The sequence below is a fragment of the Salmo salar genome, chromosome 06 (genome assembly GCF_965601325.2).
Source record: "Salmo salar chromosome 06, fSalSal1, whole genome shotgun sequence".
Taxonomy (NCBI): domain Eukaryota; kingdom Metazoa; phylum Chordata; class Actinopteri; order Salmoniformes; family Salmonidae; genus Salmo; species Salmo salar.
Window position 1 is genome coordinate 68813224 of NC_138296.1, and position 17112 is coordinate 68830335.

Below are 17112 nucleotides of genomic sequence, written 5' to 3' on the forward strand. Positions count from 1 at the left end.
TGATTAACTGACCCGGAAAGACTTTATCTGAAACACACCCTCTGACAAGTGGCCCATGACCCTTAACCCTCCACTTCCTGGTTACTAAACAGATGAGGTAATTGCTGAGGTAATGCTAAGCTGCTAATAAGCTTAAGGGGACTTTTATAGGACATGGAGGCTTTGTGCAGAGTAAGCCAAACACACACCCTACTGTACTTTACTCTATCTCCCTGTTGCCTTTCTTTTACTGGAGTAGCCTACGGGCAGGCACCCTCTAAATATGTAGCTAGTTTCACTAATATGGCTAGTGGCAACAATTTAGCTTGATGCTTTGTTGCCATCATGAAATGTCGGCAGACTCTTGGATAACGTCTTCAAATATTGTAACAGCAGAAAACGTTGCTATTCCTGGTATTTGGTCCAATTTTATGTTCACCAATGATTGCAGTGTTCTGTTAGTCTGAGAGAACAGAAAGAAAAGATAGCATTCTTCTGTGAACAGACATACTTTGTTTGGTTCATGGAGAGCCATTCTTTATATAAACTCAGCAAAAAAAGAAACGGCCCTTTTTCAGGACCCTGTCTTTCAAAGATAATTCGTAAAAATCCAAATAGCTTCACAGATCTTCATTGTAAAGGGTTTAAACACTGTTTCCCATGCTTGTTCAATGAACCATAAACAATTAATGAACATGCACCTGTGGAACGGTCGTTAAGACACTAACAGCTTACATACGGTAGGCAATTAAGGTCACAGTTATGAAAACTTAGGACACTAAAGAGGCCTTTCTACTGACTCTGAAAAACACCAAAGGAAAGATGCCCAGGGTCCTTGCTCATCTGCGTGAACGTGCCTTAGGCATGCTTCAAGGAGGCATGAGGACTGCAGATGTGGCCAGTGCAATAAATTGCAATGTCTGTACTGTGAGACGCCTAAGACAGCGCTACAGGGAGACAGGACGGACAGCTGATTGTCCTCGCAGTGGCAGACCACGTGTAACAACACCTGCACAGGATCGGTACATCTGAACATCACACCTGCGGGACAGGTACAGGATGGCAAGAACAACTGCCCGAGTTACACCAGGAATGCACAATCCCTCCATCAGTGCTCAGTCTGTCCGCAATAGGCTGAGAGAGGCTGGACTGAGGGCTTGTAGGCCTGTTGTAAGGCAGGCAATCATCAGACATCACTGGTAACAACGTCGCCTATGGGCACGAACCCACCGTCGCTGGACCAGACAGGACTGGCAAAAAGTGCTCTTCACTGACAAGTCGCGGTTTTGTCTCACCAAGGGTGATTGTCAGATTTGCGTTTATCGTCGAAGGAATGAGCGTTACACCGAGGTCTGCACTCTGGAGCGGCATAGATTTGGAGGTGGAAGGTCCGTCATGGTCTGGGGCGGTGTGTCACAGCATCATCAGACTGAGCTTGTTGTCATTGTAGGCAATCTCAACGCTGTGTGTTACAGGGAAGACATCCTCCTCCCTCATGTGGTACCCTTCCTACAGGCTCATCCTGACATGACCCTCCAGCATGACAATGCCACCAGCCATACTGTTCTTTCTGTGTGTGATTCAAGGGTTTTTCTTTATTTTTACTATTTCCTACATTCTAGAATAATAGTGAAGACATCAAAACTATGAAATAACACATATGGAATCATGTAGTAACCCAAAAAGTGTTAAACAAATCAAAAATATATTTTACATTCTTCAAAATAGCCACCCTTTGCCTTGATGACAGCTTTGCACACTTTGGCATTCTCTCAACCAGCTTCATGAGGTAGTCACCTGGAATGCATTTCAATTAACAGGTGTGCCTTGTTGAAAGTTAATTTGTGGAATTTCTTTCCTTCTTAATGCGTTTGAGCCAATTAGTTGTGTTGTGACAAAGTAGAGTATTTGGTAAAAGACCAAGTCCATATTATGTGAAGAACAGCTTAAATAAGCAAAGAGAAACAACAGTCCATCATTACTTTAAGACATGGTCAGTCGAAAAATGTCAAGAGCTTTGAATGTTTTTTCAAGTGTAGTCGCAACAACCATCAAGCGCTATGATGAAACTGGCTTTTATGAGGACCGCCACAGGAAAGGAAGACCCAGAGTTACCTCTGCTGCAGAGGATAAGTTCATTAGCGTTAACTGCACCTCAGATTGCAGTCCAAATAAATCCTTCAGAGTTCAAGTAACAGACACATCTCAACATCAACTGTTAAGAGGAGACTGCGTGAATCAGGCCTTAATGGTTGAATTTCTGCAAAGAAACTACTAAATCGTAGCCTAGCGGTTAGAGCGTTGGGCCAGTAACCGAAAGGTGGCTTGATCGAATCCCTGAGCTGATCTGTTGTTCTGCTCCCGAAGAAGGCAGTTAACCCACTGTTCCCCGGTAGACTGTCATTCTAAATAACAATGTGTTCTTAACTGACTTGCCTAGTTGAATTTAAAAAAAATAAAGGACACCAATAAGAAGACTAGCTTTGGCCAAGAAACATGAGCGTTGGACATTAGACTGGTGGAAATATGTCTGATGAGTCTAAATTTTGGTTCCAACCGCTGTGTCTTTGTGAGACGCAGAGTAGGTCTCCTCATGTGTGGTTCCCACCGTGAAGCATGGAGGTGGTGTGATGGTGCTTTGCTGGTGACACTGTCAGTGATATATTTAGAATTCAAGGCACACTTAACCGGCATGGCTACCACAGCATTCTGCAGCAATACACCATCCCATCTGGTTTGCGCTTAGTGGGACTATCGTTTGTTTTTCAACAGGACAATGACCCAACCCACCTCCAGGCTGTGTAAGGGCGATTTGACCAAGAAGGAGTGATGAAGTGCTGCATCAGATGACCTGTCCTCCAATATCACCCAACCTCAACCCAATTGCGATGGTTTGGGATGAGTTGGACCGCAGAATGAAGGAAAAGCATCCAACAAGTGTTCAGCATGTGAGAACTCCTTCAAGACTGTTGGAAAAGCATTCCAGGTGAAGCAGGTTGAGAGAATGCCAAGAGTGTGCAAAGCTGTCATCAAGGCAAAGGGTGGCTACTTTGAAGAATCTCAAATATATTTTGATTAACACTTTTTGGGTTACTACATGATTCCATTTGTGTTATTTCATAGTTTGTCTTCACTATTATTCTACAATGTAGAAAATAGTAAAATCATATAAAACCCTTGAGTAGGTGTGTCCAAACCTTTGACTGGTAATATGTGTGTATATATACTGCTCAAAAAAATAAAGGGAACACTTAAACAACACATCCTAGATCTGAATGAAATAAATAATCTTATTAAATACTTTTTTCTTTACATAGTTGAATGTGCTGACAACAAAATCACACAAAAATAATCAATGGAAATCCAATTTATCAACCCATGGAGGTCTGGATTTGGAGTCACACTCAAAATGAAAGTGGAAAACCACACTAGAGGCTGATCCAACTTTGATGTAATGTCCTTAAAACAAGTCAAAATGAGGCTCAGTAGTGTGTGGCCTCCACGTGCCTGTATGACCTCCCTACAACGCCTGGGCATGCTCCTGATGAGGTGGCGGATGGTCTCCTGAGGGATCTCCTCCCAGACCTGGACTAAAGCATCCGCCAACTCCTGGACAGTCTGTGGTGCAACGTGGCGTTGGTGGATGGAGCGAGACATGATGTCCCAGATGTGCTCAATTGGATTCAGGTCTGGGGAACGGGCGGGCCAGTCCATAGCATCAATGCCTTCCTCTTGCAGGAACTGCTGACACACTCCAGCCACATGAGGTCTAGCATTGTCTTGCATTAGGAGGAACCCAGGGCCAACCGCACCAGCATATGGTCTCACAAGGGGTCTGAGGATCTCATCTCGGTACCTAATGGCAGTCAGGCTACCTCTGGCGAGCACATGGAGGGCTGTGCGGCCCCCCAAAGAAATGCCACCCCACACCATTACTGACCCACCGCCAAACCGGTCATGCTGGAGGATGTTGCAGGCAGCAGAACGTTCTCCACGGCGTCTCCAGACTCTGTCACGTCTGTCACATGTGCTCAGTGTGAACCTGCTTTCATCTGTGAAGAGCACAGGGCGCCAGTGGCGAATTTGCCAATCTTGGTGTTCTCTGGCAAATGCCAAATGTGCTGCACGGTGTTGGGCTGTAAGCACAACCCCCACTTGTGGACGTCGGGCCCTCATACCACCCTCATGGAGTCTGTTTCTGACCGTTTGAGCAGACACATGCACATTTGTGGCCTGCTGGAGGTCATTTTGCAGGGCTCTGGCAGTGCTTCTCCTGCTCCTCCTTGCACGAAGGTGGAGGTAGCGGTCCTGCTGCTGGGTTGTTGTCCTCCTACGGCCTCCTCCACGTCTCCTGATGTACTGGCCTGTCTCCTGGTAGCGCCTCCATGCTCTGGACACTACGCTGACAGACACAGCAAACCTTCTTGCCACAGCTCGCATTGATGTGCCATTCTGGATGAGCTGCACTACCTGAGCCACTTGTATGGGTTGTAGACTCCGTCTCATGCTACCACTAGAGTGAAAGCACCGCCAGCATTCAAAAGTGACCAAAACATCAGCCAGGAAGCATAGGAACTGAGAAGTGGTCTGTGGTCCCCACCTGCAGAACCACTCCTTTATTGGGGGTGTCTTGCTAATTGCCTATAATTTCCACCTGTTGTCTATTCCATTTGCACAACAGCATGTGAAATTTGTCAATCAGTGTTGCTTCCTAAGTGGACAGTTTGATTTCACAGAAGTGTGATTGACTTGGAGTTACATTGTGTTGTTTAAGTGTTCCCTTTATTTTTTGGAGCAGTGTATATAAATAAATAAAAACACTCTAGGAAGAGTAGCTGCTGCTTTCACAACAGCTAATGGAGATCCTAATAAAATAACAACCATTCTCAGTGTTGAGGATTCAGAGTCCACAGTGACACACACAGAAGACATTGTACAAATCCCCCTTCTTTTAATTTTGATTTCCTTATATAAATACACATTTACAGATCATTTTTGTCCATGAGACATGATGAAGAATGAATGACAATGAAAACATCGACAAAACTACAATCAATCATTTCAATGGTAGTCCTAATATCACCATGTCCTATTAAGAGAGATGAGATGGAGATCATTGCCCCCTACACTCAGGGCAGACAGATACACACTCTGCCTGTCTGTCTGCTACTGTAGACCAGAGCCATGGTGGCCTAGCCAGTTAGGACAGCCTGCTTACCTCTGTCAACCAGTTTCCCAGCCCCCTGGGAGGACCATGTTGGCTAGTCTAGGGTTCTCTTCCCAACTGTCAACTGTCAACTTTTTTATTTTTTAAAACAGCTCTTTCGGTTTGACATAAATAAAAAATAGACAATGTACACTATGTATATGAGGTTGATTCTTAAAACATTTTCCATTCAACAAAGATTCTCAAAACAATGTTATTACAATGTTATTTGCATGTGACACACATAGTGATTATTATTTACAGCAGATAAGGATCACCAGAATAAATAAAAGGTATTTCTCCTCTCTGAGCCCTGGGTCTAGATACTGCACTGTTATGTTGAACTGCATCCCATTTACTATGGTTTTCGAAAATGCATAACCAACAGACTGAAAACAAAAAAAATCAGGAGGGTTTTGGCTATTAACTTAGTGAAATGAAGGGGAGAAAAAGTGCCATAAATTCCAGTAAGAAATTGAAGCTACTGATAAATCATTTCTAGGAAAACTCAGGAGAAAAAACATCCAAAGCTACAAAACGCTTGACATCATTTGATGACATGATTTTAGTTTAGTCTAACTTTAGGGTTGTTCTTCAGCCAATACACAAGGTGGTTAACACCATGTACCAGTCCCTCTTTAGGAAACACAGAATGCCCTTTTCAAATGACAAACCAAAGAAACTGGGAGGGGATGACTGACTGCCCACGGCACTAGATGAACAAACCAAACGACTTGCTCTACACACCCCCCACCCACCAATGCTCTACACACCCCCACCCACCACTGGGACTGACTGACTCGCAATAACAATGTGGCACCCATTCGCTTCACTTTTTCACTATTCTGATTACAGTACATTTGAGAAAGCGCCGACTCCGCACCCCCAGGGTCATAAAGAGAGCTGTACTGAAGTACAAACAGCTGGTTGTGTGATCTGTACAGACCCTAACCCTGCTATGTGACATTGCATCATCTCGTCACTGAGAGACCGTACTGTAGAAAGGAGTGAACGGGAAGACTAATGCCTAGTTGGAAATAGTAGACATGTGCATCTTTAGCCCATAAAATAATCAACATGGCTCAGTCCACCAAAACCCCATGGAAAACACCCTGGTGTGGTATTTCTTAAAAGTCAAATCAACATGTGAAAAGTCTCAAAATCATTGGTGATGGGATCTCTCTGTAGGCAGTACAGAGAATACAATTGTCACTCTAGAATGTGGCATAGAGTGCACTTAGTGGCTGGGTCAAACACAGTTCCCTACAGTACATACCAGCTGTATCTCCATGTTACAACATCAGACTATGAGAACGCAAAGCAAAACCACCATTTGAGATGGGAGAGGTTTGATAAGTAGTTGGGTTGCAGTCAGCTAGCTGTTTCCATCTGTCAGTTCCACCGAATACAGAGAGAAGTGTGCTGACTGTTTCAGTAAGCAGTGCTGGTTGGCTGGACCCATACCATAGCTGACAGTCCATCAGAAATGATCATTTACCCAATTCACAGGTTTCAAAAGTGCATAGTAGACCCAAATGCACATACCTCAATGGAGCAATCCTCTCAGGTTGGCTCTAGTGGCATGAGGAGAAACTGGTGGCTACTGAATGCATGGAGCTAGTGGCATGTAGTTTGGCTTTGGTCTAACATAATTGTGACATCAATTAGCAATTAAATAAAGCAGTCAACACATTTTTCTGTTGAAAATTCAGAATTTTTCCACAGCACATTTTCACTGTTCTCGAATGTCAGCCCCACTTTTGGGTCTTATTCAGGTGGAGGTGGAGACCCTTGGTTGTGCAGCATTCGGTAAGTGCACCTGGCTGGAGCTGGGGGGTATCGCTGACAGGGGTAAGATGGTGGTGGTGGCTGTAGTAGAGGGGTATGTATGTGCCAGTGTTGTACAGTAGGGGCATGCAGACCAAACTTAACACATGCACATCCTCTGATCCATGCTTTAGTCTCTGGGAGGTGGAAGGTTCGAGTCAGGCTATTTAAAACCCAAAACTCAGACTGAACTTGAAGAGTCTCCAATCCCAGAGCTCTGACAGAGACGAGAGTCCAAGAGGGAGAAAGAGAGCAGGGGAGGGGGGGATAGACGAGGGAGGATTGAAACAGAGGGACAAAATGAAGGAGTAATAGGAGAGAGTTTGTTCTAATCCTCAGTTTGGTAGATAGACATATATCAAGTCATAAGGAGTCCTGGTCTCTTGGCAGCGTGCCGCTCATGTCCATTTGGTTGGACCTTTGCCACAGTATGGGGGGGTTGACTGGCTGGCTGGTTGACTGGCACTGGTGAGTCCTGGCTGTGGTGACGGCTGGCCTGGCTGGCTGCTGGGGGCTCCAGGGTGGGACCCTCGGGGGGGCCGTGCCCACCTGAGGGGAGGGCTCCAGCGGGTAGACGGGGCTGGGAGGGGAGGGTCACTGCTGGGGCTTGGAGGTGGGCTGGCTGGCTGCAGGCTGGGAGGTCTCTGGAACCTCGACGGTGATAGAATGCGGCTGGATCACAATAGGGGCACGCGGACCTGCAGGAAGACATGGGACTGGGTCAGATTCACTAGAAAAAAAAATAACCCTCAATAGAGAAAAGGACAGTTGATACAGTGCCTTCAGAAAGTATTCATACCGCATGACTGACTCCACATTGTTATTTTACAGCCTGAATTCAAAATGGATTAGATTGTTTTTTTGTGTCCCCCCCCCCCCCTCACCCATCTCCACACAATACCCCATAATGAAAACATGTTTAGACATCTTGGCAAATTTATTGAAAATGAAATGTCTCATTTACATAAGTATTCACACCCCTGAGTCAATACCTTGTAGAAGCACTTTTGGCAGGATTACAGCTGTGAGTCTTTCTGGGTAAGTCTAAGAGCTTTCCACACCTGGATTTTGCAACATTTGCCCATGATTATTTAAAAAAATTCTTCAAGCTCTGTCAAATTGGTTGTTGATCATTACTAGACAACCATTTTCAGATCTTGCCATAGATTTTCAAGTAGATTTAAGTGAAAACTAACTTGGCCACTCAGGAACATTCACTGACTTCTTGGTAAGCAACTCCAGTGTAGATTTGGCCTTGTGTTTTAGGTTATTGTCCTGCTGAAAGGTGAACTCATCTCCCAGTGTCTGGTGGAAAGCAGACAACCAGGTTTTCCTCTAGGATTTTTCCTGTGCTTAGCTCCATTCTATTTATTATATCACAGCCATTAAACTCCAACTGTAATAAAAGTCACCATTGGCCTCATGGTGAAATCTCTAAGTCGTTTCCTTCCTCTCCAGCAACTGAGTTAGGAAGGACGCCTGTATCTTTGTAGTGAAGTGTAATTAATAACTACCAAAGGGATATTTTTGTGTGTGCTTTTTATTTTATTTTTACCCATGTACCAATAGGTGCCCTTCTTTGCGAGACATTGGAAAACCTCCCTGGTCTTTGTGGTTGAATCTGTGTTTGAAATTCACTGCTCGACTGAGGGACCTTACAGATAATTTTGTGTGGAGTATGTAGATGTAGTCATTCAAAAATCATGTTTAAAAATTATTGCACACAGTCCATGTAACGTATTATGTGAATTGTTAAGCAAATTTCTACTCCTAAACTTATTTAGGCTTGCCATAAGAAAGGGGTTGAATACTTATCGACATTTCAGATTTCCATTTTTAATTAATTTGTAAAAATTCCAATAAACATAATTACACTTTGATATTATGGGGTATTGTCAACTGCCAGTGACAATTTTTTTTAAAAAATATAATGCATTTTAAATTTAGCCTATAACAACAAAATGTGAGGGGTGTGAATACTTTCTGAAAGCGCTGTATGTTAGCTATATGCCCCACTCTATACAAATTGAGTGAGTAAAGGACTATACTACATATCCTGTAAAATAATGATATTGTTTGTATAATACTAAAAAGGTAAAATCCTGAAGTCAAATGAACAACCAACAGGCATGTACAGACAGGTAACAACAATGATCACAATCACTTTCAAACGTCAATGACAATGACTTTGTAAACATCAAATTACATATCAGGGTTCTGTAGATTTAGGCTAATGACATGATGCCAATGAGAAATCAAACAGGAATATCAGTACAGGTTGTGGTTCATGCAGACTGTAAAAGCCAAAGGTCTGTGACAACAGTAAAACTTCCTCTCAGAACAATAAAGCAGCTAGGCTGAGGCTACAAGGGCAAAGCCTTGGCTGCCAGGTACACACAGAGTATTTACTAGCTGGATCTACACAACAGCTCTGTAAACCCTGTTGACTGGAAGCTTCCAATCCTCATCTAGCTTTGCAGCAATAAATCCTGTTATCAAAAAAGTGACCTCTTCTGAAATACAGAGATCAAAATCCAGCAAGTCATGTTTTATGATTATTGTTTTGTTAATGCACCGACTTATACGACTTTATCTTCTACTAGTTTGTCATGATTTAGGCTACTTTGAGTGAAAATGTTAAATAAAAAGTTCAAAATGTTTGCAAGTAACAGCCTGTTGCATCTCAGATACAATTGACAAGGGAATGTATTATTAGTAGAAGGCATGACCTCAAGTTGGGCCCTTGTTTTACTGTCCTCAGGTGTAACCTGCCCTGAAGTGTTGAAACTCCACAAGGGTCATGTTCAGTAGGTGGAAAAAGTTTTGAAACAAGGAAGTGCTACCTGAGCGTGTTTTCCGTTGCAAAACGTTTTGCTACGGTGCGCCCTACTGAACATGACCAAGTGTGTATCAGGAACCTACCTGCCCTCCCCTGGCGAGGCTCATCCACACTGTCACTGTCCTTATAGAGGACACCATCCAAAACGCAGCATAGAGGGAGAGCACAGAGCACTGCTTTGAAAGCACTTCTACTATTAGTGTTAGACTACTGCCCTTACTATATCAGATTACAGTATAATGCAATGATAGTAATGATTCACTACTATCCCAACATTATATAGCCATTGTCTCAAAGCTTCAAGCTATCACTCTGGTATTGCTAAAGACAGAACCATAGACTCACACGTCAACAGGCGTCATGGTGTTGAACAAACAGACCACTAACAGAGAGCGGACGGTGCTGAGGAAGTAGGTGTGAGGTGAGATGACAAAAACATATGGCTGGATGTGACAGGACAGCGGTGGTCCTTCTAGGTCTAGGGGGCATTGGTCTCAACAGTGCACTGGACACACCTGTACCTAGTCCCTACCACTTCCACAGGTGACAGTGGAACCCCCCCAAAAAAACTTTCAAAATAGATCCTAATAGTACCCAGCGGGTATCATGGAATATTGCAGACTATCTAGGAACTCTATGCCCTGTCTCTCATGGAAACACTACTAATGTTCTTAACCTAGTGGTTGGCACCTGACTGACATACTAGAATGTTCTGTAATTCCCTGGGAGTTAGCCTACAGCCTGTAGGTTAATGAAGGCATGCCCTGTGAGGTTACTGTTTCAACCCTGCTTCAGTGACAAATCCCTCCACCACCACCCGTCAGTCTATCGCCTCCACCACCACCACCCGTCAGTCTATCGCCTCCACCACCCGTCAGTCTATCGCCTCCACCACCCGTCAGTCTATCGCCTCCACCACCCGTCAGTCTATCGCCTCCACCACCCGTCAGTCTATCGCCTCCACCACCACCACCACGGTTAGTCTATCGCCTCCACCACCACGGTTAGTCTATCGCCTCCACCACCACCGTCAGTCTGTCGCCTCCACCGTTAGTCTATCGCCTCCACCACCATGAAGGGAGAGCATGAATCAGAGAAATAGAATGAATCATTATAGTTCTATGGTACAGTCTGAATACTGTGCCAACACTGTAGCTGCTGAACCCACACTGGACTGGCTCAGCCAAGCGGTCAGCTACCTCTACGTCAGGCCCCAGGGGGAATCACAGGGTTGGGACTGTGCTTTTAGAACATGGCTCTGTCCTGCACATACCCACAGGCTAGGTTTTCAACTAACCAGCCTGACATTTCATTGATGTTTCATATAAATAGACTGCTACTGTTGATTGAAGGCAGCTAACGTGTTGTGGGTTGAGTGAGTACTTGGCTGCTGTGGGGCCCTGTGTTTCCTAAGGGCTGGATTCCATCCGTATGGTGGAATTGAAGGTCATTTCTGATTGAGCCGACATATGCAGCGTTTAACGTGAATGCAGTCTCCTCGCGGAAAATGCCTTATAGCTCCATTTAAATGTAAAGGCAATGTTCCCGCAGAGACTGCATTCACGTTAAAATGTCTAAATCAATCACAAATGACCTTTACATTTTAACGCGGATCTTCCGGATTGAATCCAGCCCTAAGTGCCACTGTGTTCTTGCTGTTAAGGTAATGGGATACTGGGCAGAGATTAGGCTATATCTAATTACCATTTACTAGGCCTAATTAATAAAGAGATGACATTCACTTTATAACCAAGGCAGCAAATAGTTACTGCAGATACATTCATGATGGACCAAACACAATCAAAATACTTAGCAATCAATTCACTGAAATGATTGTTATGAAACGGTTGCAGAGACATTATATACAAGGCAAGCTCACGTGGCCATGCTGAAAATATGTTGAAGTAACAGCCATGACATCATGCAACATTGACAGGCAAACAGAATGGGTGGTTAGTGAGCCAGTCGAACTACCAAACAGCAGAACATGGTACAAAGGCACCATGTGTCACTACAAACTAATACAGTACGGTGAAACGGGTTGGTCTGGGGCGTAACGGATGGACAACACCATGCAGATGGGATGAGTACAGCCAGTACATCAGGCAGACGGGGGGGGGGGCTTACGAGTCATTTAGACTCCGGCAGCGTTTCGCCTGGGTTCTCAGCAGCCACTGGACTGGTCGGGTTGTCACCTACTGGACTGGCAGGGCCTAGGCTGATGGCAGGGCCTAGGCTGATGGCAGGGCCTAGGCTGATGGCAGGGCCTAGGCTGATGGCAGGGCCTAGGCTGATGCTCTCAGCCACAGGGCTCGATACAGCTATAGGTACAGCTACAGGTATGGGCTGGACAATGATTACCGTGTCACCTGGTAGATCAAAACACAAAACGTACAGAAACACCACTCTGTCAGAACGAGATGAACCTGTCCTGCTCATTGGGCCAGAGTATACTGATGTGTCATCCCCATACTGCCCTGGGGTTGTTAGCTTGTCATGTCCTGTAAATGAAGCACAGTTCCTGTTTTTTTGTTAGATTATTCATGTCACCTAGGTATTCGCCTAAACATTCGAATATCTCTGAAACCAATAGTAAATTACAATGCATCATCATTTATACTGAAAGTCCTACTGTTGTGACAGCAATTTGGGCTTAGGGTCATGACCAAAGGGTCACCATGGTCGCTGATCACTCTGACAAGGCATTTAGAAGTCTAGTCCTTGGGACTGTCTGCTATTGAGTGATCTGAGCTCTCCTGCTGCCGTGTTAACAGGCAACATGAGTCAAGGAGCTCCGAGTCATGTCCTCAGACCAACCAGTCAAGGACACGACGCAGGAGGCGGAGGCAGACAATACAGTCCTGTCAGATCTGAGGGTGTGCTATTAATCTCCCTCATCTCACTTCTGTCCCAGCCCCTGTCCCTCTTCTGACCGGCACTGAGGACCACTGATGGTAGAGGGTAAAACAAAGCTTCTTGTTAAGTTTGAAATGTTGGAAGAAAAGAAACACTTGACATTTCTAACTGTTAACGTGTACATGTTATTGTACACTACATCCATAGCTTTCACACAGAAAGCTGACCTGCAGAAATACCAAACAACATTTCATTAGCGTTTTGTATCCTTGTGGTAAAGGAGGATTGTGATACAAAGCACATTTCCTCTGTGATATGAGCCAGCAGTCTCTCATTCAGTGTGTGTGAGCTATAAATACATGCACTTTTAGCTGTTCTGCTTCATTAAGGTAATCTATGGGCTAGCCTTCAGCCTCAACCTCCAGAGCAGGATCAGGTGCTGTAGACCGGGAGTTCTGCCTAACAGAGCTAGACACAGACACGCCCCGCCCCCCCCCCCCCCCATCTCTGTTTGGCAGCTCTGGCCCCATCTGTGCTCTGCAGTTTCCCTGCCTCTCCTCCCTCTAATCTCCTTCTCACCGGCTCCTATGCTCTGAAAGGAAGTGACAGCGTTAATTCAGGCTGAAAAACCGACATCTGCGAGGCTGCCTGCCGCTGAGGTACAGTGGAGGGGCCAAGGACTCAGGAGAAGGACTCAGGAGAAGGGCCAACACAGAAGGACAGGGACCGAGGGGCATACTGCATTTAATCGGCTACCCTCCCCATGACCTCTAGTCCAACTATAGCATAGAGTCTATACTATACATGCATGTGCAGCACCACGCTCTCAGTCCCCAGCCCACCTACTGGTGCCCCAAACATTCTCCCTTAGACTAACCACCATCAAACCAAAATCCCCCCCCCCCCCCTCCACTCTCATACCCATATCCTACCCCCCTCCCATAATGCCCCCTTCCCAGCGTGCTCTCACCTCCGTCCGTCTCAGCTTTGATCTGGGCCTCCAGGTCCTCTGGGTCCACATACTGGTAGTGATCATCCTCCTCCGGCGGCTTGCACTTCCCGCAGCAGAAACAGCAACAGCAGCAGCAACAGCAGCAGGAGAATACGGTGCAGCACACGGCCATGGTCTGCAGCACAAGGACAAACACACAGCAGTCAGTCAGGACAGCCACCCGCCGTCATCCTGCTCCCATGAGAACCTCTACATATCTGGCCTCAGATCTACAGGGTGGCCCAGTGAGAGAAGCTAGTGGATGCTAGCAACAGAGACCTCCTGGCTCAGACAGTGGCTTTGCCCTCAGGGCTCTCTGCTTTTCAATGCTACATATCTAATGTAATATGTGTGGTGCTCTTAATAATCCTATTGCACTGTGCTTTCTAGGGTAGAAATAAGTGCAGCGGTTTTGTTTCTCCCTGTAATTTCCCGTGCTTTGTATTTTTCTTTGTAGATAAAAGCAGAGTGAGGTTTGTGAGACAGTCACTGGATCGTCCCCTCTGCATCTCAACCACTCTACTTACTGTACTCTACTCAGCATCAAAGGCCTCACATCTCAGAGTGACGGAGCACAACTACACACAACACAGTTCTAAATAAAGACTGCTTTGAACCTCACGCCACCTGTCTAACTGACAAACAGAAAAACACAGTACACTGACACCTTTCAAAGTAATAATACACTTCCACTCAAGTCTTCAACTAATAGACTGTCAATGCACTCCCACCACAAGATAGAAGGGTGTCTAATGAATGGAGTAGACACAGTACTAGACAGTCTCGCCATAGTAATGTCTAATACAATGTGAGGAGTGTGTGAGTGACGTGGATGTAAAAGCAATCCAGTCAATACGTCATCAGACAGAGAGACAGTAGGCTGGGACTCAGGACGGGTTAATCACCCCATTGTCAGAGGCTACTGCAGTCCTGACTACACCCTGGATAACCTGTCCACAGGGTCATGGTCACCTGAGTACTCAATCTATCACCCTGTTAGACTAAAAGGTGGTTTTAGAGGGGTTATGAGGTATTCTCTCTCACCTTAAACCACCACTTGGACATGAGGAAGTAGTATTTGACGCTCTCCTCTCCAAACTGCTCGGACACGTAGAGACCCATGGAGCCGTACTCGTCGTAGATCCTCCTCTTGCCGTCATCGTTCAGGATGGAGTTGGCGTTGTTGATCTCTTTAAACTTATCTGCAGCCTCCGGGTTGTCTGGGTTCTTGTCTGGGTGGTACTTCAATGCTAGTTTCCTGTAAATGGATGGATGGACAGATGGATGAATTCATTAATCTTAGTCCACGCCGTCACATATCAATTATACGAAACTCAATCCTATAAAGAGCTTAAAACTCATTAAAAGTCCATTCTTCTGTGTCTGATGGACCAATTCATTGGGAAATGGAGAAACATGCTTACCAGTTATGAGGCTATAACAACCAGAGACAGCCTGAGTAGTGTCGGTCCCCCCCCCCCCACCCCACCCCACACGGGATGTCCTGGATCCACAGGACATCCCGTGGTCATTTTTATGGTGGTGTGCAACTCGCATGATAATTACAAGATTGAAACGACCAGAGGGGGACTGTCATGACTCTCACTCCTGGGTGAGAATCAAAGATGGCAGCAGTAGCAGCAGCAGTAGCAGCCCCCGTCATGCTTTGTTAGTCAACTAGGGACTTTACATTGCATTATGTTAGTAATCAATATAATCTATACTGTGTGTATTTCTGTGCGATTATTATTATTATTTCTGTGCGGTCAATGACATTCAGAATGAGACTGATATGAGGTAATAATTGACTGTTATTGAGGTAAGAGATATTTATATCTTTAGAGTTTAAGTCGGGAGATAGCAACTCGTTAAATAACTTTTCCCATGGTGCCCCAAGACTGCTAATGAGTTAATTGTTACATGATTATTTTAATCACGTAATAATTAAACATAGTTAATTTGATCAAATAACAGTCATCACATTAATGGTAGTCACTCCACGACAGTATGTTACCTGTAAGCTCTCTTGATGTCATCAGCGGAAGCTCCTTTCTCCAGGCCTAGCACCTTGTACAGGCTTTCCCCTGTGGTGGACATCTTCCTCTGGGGGCCTGGCCGATTTGGCTCTGCTGTGCCTGGTCCTGCGCCTGCCGTGGCCATGGCTGAAGTCTGGCAAGATACACACACAGTCACACAGGAGGTTAGCACTGAGTCACACACAGGTGGTGTGGCACTGAGTATGTTGTCACTGCAGCAAGAGACATACACCCTGAAGTATTTAAAAGACCTGTTCTTAAATCTTAATCTTAAAATTGTTTTTCACAACAAGTAACTACGTGTGTATAAGGGCTGATTCCAAATAGTCGACTGGTCGATTATTTAGTCGATAGTCTGTTGGCCAACAGATTTTTGTGTGTCAAGCAGTCCCAGCATATACAGTGCCTTTGGAAAGTATGCAGACCCCTTGACTTTTTCCACATTTTATTATATTACAGCCTTATTTTTTTATTACATTTTTAAAAATGTCTAAAAACCTGTTTTCACTTAGTCATTATGGAGTATTGTGTGTAGATTGATGAGGAAAAATGCCCTGTATGTAAAGGTTGGGCCTACACAAAACCCCTACAGATCATTTACAACCACAACACACTCTATTGACAAGTAGGCCTAGCACAGATTCATTTGGGATTAAGCTCCAAGACTGAGTAGTAAAGTGCAGCAGCATGGCAAACATGAATAATGAAATACATAAACTGTAGAGCCTCTATCTGAAATCCATTTGATTAAAACAAAGCCTAACAGAAGGCAGCAGTGAAACTCTCAACACCCCACAGAACACCACATTCTGCTGAGCAGAACATTAGCCCTGCTGTGGCACACACACCACATTCAGCCACGCACACGGTGACTACTAATGCCCTGGGAGGCTTGAGCTAAAGGCGATTACATTTTGCTGATCTCACACAGATCAACATGGGGCAATCTTAGACTGGCTGTGGCCTGGTGAGACTTCCCTGAACAGCCAGCACAGCCCAGAGACAGGCAGGGAGAGGCTTAGGAGGTGGTTTGGGCTGGGGGGAACCTTTTTCTATAGGTTGTTGTGAGGGGAAACAGTAAATGGTGGCACAAGGCTACAAGCAATAGCAGACTAGCAGCAAACTAAGCTTACCCCATTGATTCCCTTAAAGCTGGTGGTGCCCCAACACTGAAAAAGCGGTCTGTTTGTAATCACCTTTGTTCTACATTGGAACTGGTCAGTAGCCAAGTCAAGGGTTTCCAACTGCTTAACAACAACCACACTTCCAAAGCTTGGATAACCAGAGACATTTAGCCAGCAAAGCTTGTTTCCATGAATTACCTCTGCTATCTGGCCTGTCTGTAGGCCATTCACTAAAGCTGCAGCTCCAATGTTCC

The 17112-nt window shown here is 45.1% G+C and overlaps 1 protein-coding gene across 4 annotated transcripts in view; it reads right to left on the reverse strand.

Annotated features, from left to right (window-relative positions):
- Positions 1–4910: 4910 nt before the first annotated feature.
- LOC106607849 (dnaJ homolog subfamily C member 5) overlaps positions 4911–17112 on the reverse strand; it is a 32294-nt gene continuing 20092 nt past the window's right edge. The window contains exons 2-7 of one of the 4 annotated variants that reach the window (XM_014205276.3): positions 15713–15867; positions 14743–14956; positions 13678–13834; positions 11979–12220; positions 9935–9974; positions 4911–7710 (exon numbers count right to left, since the gene is read on the reverse strand). In XM_014205276.3, the coding sequence (XP_014060751.3) occupies positions 11982–12220; positions 13678–13834; positions 14743–14956; positions 15713–15858 (756 nt within the window). In that variant the 5' untranslated portion in view covers positions 15859–15867 and the 3' untranslated portion in view covers positions 4911–7710; positions 9935–9974; positions 11979–11981. The remainder of the gene's footprint in view (positions 7711–9934; positions 9975–11978; positions 12221–13677; positions 13835–14742; positions 14957–15712; positions 15868–17112) is intronic. The other 3 variants (XM_014205275.3, XM_014205277.3, XM_045720883.2) reach the window with 3 other exon arrangements.